Source organism: Melospiza georgiana, chromosome 2 (genome assembly GCF_028018845.1).
Source record: "Melospiza georgiana isolate bMelGeo1 chromosome 2, bMelGeo1.pri, whole genome shotgun sequence".
NCBI lineage: Eukaryota > Metazoa > Chordata > Aves > Passeriformes > Passerellidae > Melospiza > Melospiza georgiana.
The window spans coordinates 20,459,952-20,468,475 of record NC_080431.1 but is presented as its reverse complement, the minus strand read 5'-3'; the positions used below and the strand labels follow the sequence as shown (position 1 = coordinate 20,468,475).

General features: G+C 40.8%; 1 protein-coding gene across 1 annotated transcript; it reads left to right on the top strand.

Annotated features, from left to right (window-relative positions):
• Positions 1-207: 207 nt before the first annotated feature.
• On the top strand, positions 208-7,534 carry C2H2orf49 (chromosome 2 C2orf49 homolog). The gene is made up of 4 exons (XM_058045460.1): positions 208-345; positions 2,110-2,276; positions 3,467-3,842; positions 5,986-7,534. The coding sequence occupies exons 1-4, from the start codon at positions 208-210 to the stop codon at positions 6,040-6,042; spliced, it is 738 nt and encodes a 245-aa protein (XP_057901443.1). The 3' UTR covers positions 6,043-7,534.
• Positions 7,535-8,524: the final 990 nt, after the last annotated feature.

Sequence of the window (8,524 nt, the reverse complement as noted above, 5' to 3'; positions counted from 1 at the left end):
TTCTGTGGGATTCCGTATGTTTGCCCTGACCCGGCTGCCCCGCGGAGCGATGCCGTCCCGGCAGGGCGCACCCCCGGCCCCGCCGTCCCTCCCCGGCGCGGCCCCGCTCCGGCCGTGACGCCACCGGGGCGCGCGGCTGCTCTGGAGACGCGTTTCCCTCCGCGCGCGGCATTGTGGGGGCCGGGAAGGGGCCGCCGGGGGAAGAAGATGGCGGCGCAGGGAAGAGCCCGGGCGGGCGGCGGCGGTGGCGAGGAGGAGTGCGGGTCTGGGCGTTCGGAGTCGGAGCTGCTGTTGCTGCATCCGGAGCTGCTCTCGGAGGAATTCCTGCGGCTCACCCTGGAGCAGGTGCGTCCGGGGAGCCGGGCCGGGCGGAGCGGCGGCCCCTGAGGCGGGGCGAAGAGAGTCACGGCGCTGAGGGAAGAGCAGGCACCAAGTCGGTGCTCTGGACACCACGAACTCGCGGAGAGGAGCCTCTGGCGCGGGAGATGTCTCCGTGTTTGCAAAGGGGCTGTGCTTGAACACCGAGGGTGCTCAAAAGCAATTTTCCCAAATTGTGACAGTGTCTGCATACAGTAAAAGTGGCTGTGGAAGGATGAGTTTACACTGTTAAAGTTGCCACGTCCATAACCAGTGTGTCCTGCTCTAGGTGACCCTGCCTGAGCAGGTTAGTTGGACCAGATCATCTCCGGAGCTCCCTTCCAACCCTAACAGTTCTACGAATTAAAGAAATGCAGCCTATGTAATCAATCAAGCTAATGCTTTAATCCATAAATATTGATACTTGATAGTTGAGTTTGAAAGTGGGTTATAAACAGTTTAGGACCAAATAAAAAGGTTTATTTGGTGTTTGGAATACTAGCTACTGCCTTGGCTGAAAATTTCAGGTGCATGAAACAATAGTAATTAAAGTTTCAGGGTTTTGGATAAGCTGAAAGAATTTTCATATGCTTTTGTCCATGCAGCCTATATGGACAGGTTTCAGGCCAACATCAGAAGTCATGAAATGTTGCCAGAATCAGTAGTGGCAGAGGCTTGACCTGCTCTCAATGACCTCAATTTGTAGGATGTTAGTGGAGTCGTTTTCACACCCCATAAATTTAGCATGAGGTACCAAGAAATGTTCACAACCCAATACACAATTAGAAAGAAAACTAGTGTTCTAACTGGTGGTTCCTAGAATCACAGAATAGTCAGGGTTGGAAGGGACCTCTGGAGATCATCTTGTCCAAACCCCTGCCAAGGGAGGGTCACCTAGAGCAGGTGACACAGGAACACATCCAGGTGGGTTTTGAATGTCTCCAGAGAGGGAGAGTCCAACCTCACTGGGGAGCTTGTTCCAGTGCTCTGCCATCTTTACTGTAAGGAAGTTCTTCCTCATCTTGGGATGAAACTTATCTCCATTATTCTTGGGGAATTGGTGAAAATAATGCAGTTCTACATCCAGAACTTCGACTTGCATTACATTCTAGTTGTCTGTTTTCTAGACATGTGAAAAAGAGCTCTGGTATTGTAGTTGGGTTCAGGGAAGCGTGTTTAAGAGTGCATGAAAACATCAGCCATCAACAGTATGTCTGTCATAACTTTTCCCCTTTTTGGCTGCTGTTTTCCTTGGGAAAACTTGCAGTATTTTGGGTAGATAGAGGCTACAGGGTTGACCTGTGTTGGCAAAGGTGAATGACTGCCCAGTGCTGGTCACAGCTGGGTCGACTGGGGGCAGGAGACTCCAAAGGACACACGGGGAAGAGGCACATGAGGAGACGTGTGGAGAAATGCAGTTGCAGGTGGTGGAAAAAGAAACCACTATGCACTGACCAAAACATCTTGTGTTTCCCATTGCCTCACTGAAGGGACAGGCTGAGTGTGATCCAGGCAGATTCCTTCCAGAAAATGAAGGGATTTGACAGTAGGAAGGGAGGAGACCAGGCTGTTTTGGGCACTGAGCAGATCGTGCCCTCTGCAAACTTATCATCCCAGCCACCCCTTTACTTCTGGAACTCTGGCCCAATATAATACTTTACAGTGGATTTTGAAATGAGAAATTATGCCACTCAGATGGTTGAATGCTGAATTTGTCATAAAAATAACAACTCTTTTTTCTGTTCCCCACAGAAAAATATATTAGGTGAAAATGATGTAAAGATGGACAAAGATGGGCTCACTGACCTCTATATTCAGCATGCCATTCCCCTGCCTCAGCGTGACTTGCCAAAAAGTAGATGGGGGAGAATGATGGAAAAGAAAAGACAGCAAAATGACTTGAAAAGTGAGAAGAAAAGGTAATTTAGCTTTATTGGGCCAGACTTGGACAATTTAGGACTATGCATTTTGTTTAATCTTTGCCTGATTACTGAAGCTAGTGCAGCTTTTGGATATTGTTACATTGTAGCAGTGGCTAAAACACCGAGCTGTCTTGTCAAATTTATTTTCCTTGTGCATAAGAGGTTAGAGTACCTCAGTTTGTTTACATCTGTGGACTTGAGGATGGAAGCATGAGGTTAGTATTTGGGTAGGAAACTCTTAGTGTGCTGAAATAGGTGCAAAAGATCTTTTTATCAAAACTGAAAACGGAAGTTTTTAAACAGGAGTATTATATCTCTTAATGGTGGTTTGGGTTTTTTATTTCTTAAATCTGCACTTTCCAAACACTGTGTCATTCTTAAGCATTGCATTTTTAAAAACTCTGAATTCATATAGTGTGAGTTATATTGACTTTGTACTTTATTTTTTTCTCAGTCAAGATATTTTCTGATAATGCTGTTTCGATATTAGCTTGATAATATTCCTTTTAATGAATCAGTGATTACTGAACTGGCCTGCTCTGACTACACATAGGTTCAAAGGCACAAACTATTAAAAAAATGTAATTAAATCCACTTAAGGTTCCTATTCAAAGGAGACTTATTTTAAAAAGGTGTGGGTTTTTTGCTTAGTATGTTTATTCCTTAGCTAACAGTCTTTTGGATTTACCTTAACATTATGATTTTGAATAAGAGTAGAAACAAGGAAATTCAGAAGTATCAGAATATGAGATGCTGTTCCTGCAGGTAAAGGCAGTGCACCCTTCCCTAAATACTCATCTTTTGAAATACTTCACACTTACTATCTCTGTAGTTACTCTAGAGTAACTGCAGTGGTAGAAGCATAGTGCCTTTGGTTGTACAGCTATAATTGTCTGCTTAGACAGTTCCTCATGCAGTTCTTCTTGCTGAGGAGCACTGGTCCTCACACAGCCCCCTGTGCCTTTATATTTTGGAAGTAACTTATTGCTTTTTATTTTTATTTAAGTGTATATAAGTATATTTATTTTTATTTAAGTTTGGACATCTCAGAGTTTAATATTAGTATTTTGGGATATATGTTTTCTTCAGGTAGGATAAAATTAATTTTAATTACTCATGTCATGGATGTGCTATTTTTTGATCATCTAACCTACGTTTTCTGTGAATTCTGTGATTTGCATTTTCAGTGTTACAACGGTGGAAGGTTTAAGGAAGCGGCCATTGATTGTGTTTGACGGCAATTCCACAAGTACAAGCATCAAGGTGAAAAAGACGGAGAACGGAGCTGCCGATCGCCTGAAGCCTCCTCCCGCTGGCAGCACCACCAACACCGTGAGGAGATCATCCGTTCTTTCCAGTGCCTCCACGTACCTGGCTGCCTCCAGTTGGTCAGAGGACGCTAAGCTGGGAGTAATAAGGAGTAATGAGGCTCAGCAGAACAATGTTTCAAAGACTGACAGCAGTGTGTTGACTGGCCTGAAGGTTTACCCTTTGTCTCCAATAGCAGGAACTACTGTTGTGAAGTTAAAGAGGTCTGTTCCAAAAGAGGAATCTGATTCGCCGGTACGTTTGTGCAGTATCTTGTTTTGCAGCTTTCTTTTTTAAAATTGAGATTTAAAGGAGCCAAAGTTAGAGCCTTGCAAGAGTTTTCAGAATGATTTTATTTTGGAGTATTAGTAGAGTGTTGTCATGTTATTGCAGGGGTCCCATACTGCTGTCTTCTTATCGCAAAGGTTTCATACCTTCTTGGTGTTTTCATGGGCAGCTCCTCAGAGCACTGACTCTCTCTTTTCACAAGGCAGCCAACCGACTCCAGTTCCCTTCTCAGCCAGCCACCCCACTCTTTTATAGCACTCTTCTTCTCATTGGTTACAGCTGTGGCCTGTTAAAGTCAGGCCTGTTCCTAATCTTTGATAATTGGCCCAGCTGCAACTCCTTAGGGGTGAGATTACTCTCTACACTATATTTCCTTATATCTATCCCCCTACAGTAGAGTATTTAGAAACAGTGAGTAATAGTAAAGCGTAGCTAGTTTGGGAAGTATGGAGCAATGAGCTATCTCTTAAAAACAGGCCACAATACAGACATAGGTCTTAACACTTGTGTTGTATTCCTTCACGATACAAATGAAGGAGTTTTCACATTTCCGCTGGAATACAGGAATATCAGGATTAAATCTGGGCTTCAAAGGAAGAAATAGAAATATCTATTCTCAGTTGAACTGCAGGGGGAGCTTTAGATATACAGTGTGCAGTTACATTGATTAGCATTTTCCTAAGACATGACGCTGAACTTTGTTTTCTCAATATTGCCTCATGAGATGCAATAAAACATTTATATTAATAATAATAATATATAAAAATATTAACATATTTTAAGAAAATCCTTTAATGAAAGAATGCAGGTAATATTCTGCTGCATGGCTTGGTACATTCCATCAGACTTCTGTTAAACATGTGTACCAAAACCCATGGCTGTTGTGAAAGACAGCTTTAGCAGCTTTTAAAAGAATCATGGCTGAGGCTCTGAATAGAATTTATGCTTGAGAGGTGTAGGTAGTTTCCCACTACCAGTATTACTAACTTCTTTCAGAATTTAGAACTCTTCCAAGTATTGGTCAGATCTGAATCTACAGAGCTTTTGAAGCTTGTTTGGTATACCCCTCATAGCTTCTTTGCATTTAATTTAAATGTGCTATTGAATAGAAAGTGATGCTGTCAGGAAGAATCAGTTTACTTGGCAGATAGTTGTAAAGCCTGATCTATTTTTAGTGTGATGACACTAAAGGCAACTGTGTCTCCAAGCAAGTAACTGTTCCTTGATGTTCAAGAAAAAATTAATGAATAGCACAGAACTGTCCCTATTATCTTTGGGTCTAATTCCCTTAAACCTTTCAGCCTTTTCAACCTGTAAATAAACTAACACTGAAAGTCTTTTAAAGAAAAGAGTGATCTTTAGATTGTGCTCCCTGAACCAGCATGTTGCAGTATATTCTTGAAAACTCATATACCTGTATTTCCTCTGCTTGTGTGAGCCTTTAAAGCTCTAATTTCTCAGAATTTATTTTTTATTATTACTTTAGATGATGAAAGGGAGCTATTTTACTTCTTCATCTGGTGTTTCTTTGCTTTAGGTTTTCTTGATTTTTACAGGTTTCTTTGGGCAGGGGGACTTGAAAGATGAGTTCATCTGAGGCTTTGGCAATTATTTATCTTCTTTTTATCCAGGTTATTACAAAGGAAAACCAAATTTTCTTTTTCTTTTTTTAACGTTTTTTACTATTTGACCAAAGTAAATTTGTTTTCTAGTTGTGTATTTGGGGAATTTTCCTTACACAATTCCATTTCAACAAGCATTTTAAGAAGACAACCTGAAGTAACTTCACAAGTATTTTTTGAAACTCCAGTATTTCTAAGCTGCATAACTGAAAGAAATTTTTGAATATTTAAGAATATTTAATTGTAGGTGGCTGAAAACCAAAACACATGTATGATTTGCAGGTGGTTAAATTCATTGGCTCTGTTTTTATCTTCACCAGAGAAATTCTGTAATATTTAGCTTTCTCCACAAGATGGCAATAGAAAGCTGTTGTAGTAGCCTGTAGCTGAACGTTGCAATAGTACCAGATTGAAATATGCCAGATTAATGACTGACTCCTGTTTGCACAGTATCTCTAAGAATAATTATATATTTTCTTGTATTCCAGAATGACCTAAAGCCTTCAGAAGCAAAGAAGAAAATCCAGCATGTTACATGGCCATGAAGTAGCTAATGGTGCTCAAAACATAAATATTACTTCCATATTTTCAAATAGATAGGTCATATTTAAACAGTTGAAATAAAATTATTTTAAAATTTACAGACTTACAGAGATTCAGATTGCTGTGAAGTTTTAACAAGTTTAACAACTCCCTGTTGTAAAGCTGGAGTCACTATCACCAGTCACCTTAAAAGTATCCACTCTTGTACACCAAGTAGTTAATTACTTCTTTAAAAGGTGGTGATATTACACTATACTAAACCCTCCACTCTTAGTTTTCAAGATTATTATAGTTCATCTCCTCCATGTCACTGTGATTCGCACATTGTTTCACTAAGATTCAGTTTTATTCCACATCTGATTAAATATTAAAATAGCTGTTGAAATTTAGAGTGATCCCTAGAGCCTTCTTGGCTTTAAAAAGGCAATTAATTTAGGTGAGAAAACTGACCATTCTGCTGATAAGATAGTCTGCAGAATTTTTTTTCCTTTTTGTTGCACAGGAGTGTGGAATTTGCAGTGCAAGTTAGGTTAGTAATAAGAGATGAACTATTTTAACAGCATTACTTCAAATTGAAGTTTCTCTTGATATATGAAACAAGGAATGCACAGATGGAAATATGTGATATGAAACTTCGAGATGAAGTAGTGAATGGATTAGTGCCACGTTCTCTTAAGTACACAGGCATATTTTTTACATGCATAAGTGTAAAAATGTGCCAATGTAGGAAATTTGATTGTTTTCCTGGTTACAATCATGCTTATTTATAAAATATTGGGGAAAAACCAATGGAATACAGGCCAGTGCTTTTTCAGCCGACAGATGGTTGAAGAGGGATGTGGATAGGAAGACAGAAGTACCTTGAGAGCATTAACACATGTAATTGCACTCTAGAAAAAAAACCCACAAACCTGTTTTCCCTTCCTGTGATAATTTAAGATGGATTTTGGTTTTCTGTGAAATTTGGTGTTTCATCTGGATTATTGGTAGTGCCTCACAGGGCAAAAATCCAATTAAGTTGATGGAAACATTTTTATTAAAACTCAATGGCTCAGGGTGAAGCCAGTTTAGATCAGTTTTAGATACGAATGGCAAATAAGAATAATAAGAATGTTCCCAGACTTGGTAAAACAAAAAAAGAATCAACTTCTGAATCCACTTAGTTAACCCAGTAAAAGAAGTTTGGTGGTGGTCTGAAAGCTTGTTTACATTTTTAACATTGGTTTATATTGAAACCAAAAAGTGTAGCTTAGTTCTTTACTTTACAGAAGTTCTCCATTCACTGTTATGACGTAAAAGGCACCTCTTGAATGCTGTAAAATGGTAAGAATGTGTGTTTTGAAATGGTGTGCTCTCTCCCTTTTACTAAACATTTGTGCAGTTTTTGTACTTGAGTACAGCAAACTTTAACGTAATGTACATTTTTTTATGTAAAGACTTGTCTTTTAAGTAGCCTTATCCTATTTAAATAAATTAAATTAAAAGCAAACGAAACAGTGCCTTGTTTTTGTGATGTAATTAAGCTTATCCATTTTATACAGTTATATTTCAGTGGACTTGATGTGATCAGCATTTTAAGAGTAAAAGGGTCAGTAGCTGCTTTGCAACAGTAGCAGCAGTTAGTATCACATGAAGTGCTGGTTTTTGCACTTGTGTAACAGTCTGACGGGAATCCTGTTTTGTGGCTAGCTTCCTGTCAGTGGTTTAGAGTCTAGGATGTATTTTGTGTAGTTCCAGTTGCTAGGAGCATGTGTGTGTTGGTATATGCAGAACTGCACTGGAATAATAGCATCATGCTGCTCTTGCGTGGTAGCAGTCCTGTTTCCAGGCTGGGATGCTTTCCAGCCTTGCATGTTTCACCTGCCTTTCCCCAAAGCTGGGGCCATTTTGCTACCTGTTGTAGCACTTGGGAGGCAAGGTGCAAGCTGTGCTGCTCCTACTGCCTTCTTAGAATCATCAAGTTAGGGAAAAACTTCCAAGGTCATCAAGTCCAACCTGCACTTGAATTCCACATGCACACTAAGTTGGATCACAAAGCACCATGTCTGTGTTTTTTGAACACTTCCAGGCATGGTGGGTGACTCCACCATTCCCTGGGAGCCTGTTCCACTGCTTTACCACATCCAGTCAAGAAAATTTTCCTAATACATGGCCTGAACTTCCCTTGTCAAAACTGGAGGCTGTTTCTTCTTGTCTTATTACAGCTGCCTGAGAGAAGAGGCCAAGCCCCACCTTGCTATGATCTCCTTTCAGGCAGTTGTATAGAGCAGGAAGGTCTCACCTCAGCCTTCTTTTCTCCAGGCTAGGCAACTCCCAGCTTCAGCCCCTTCCATTGCCCTTCAGCTCCACTGCCCTTCTCTGGACACACTCCAGCACCTCTGTCCTGCTTGTAGTGAGGGGCCTAAAACTGAGCACATGACTCAAGATGTGGCTTCTCATCAGTGCCAAGTACAGGGGCACTACCCCTTTAGCTCAAAGGAATCT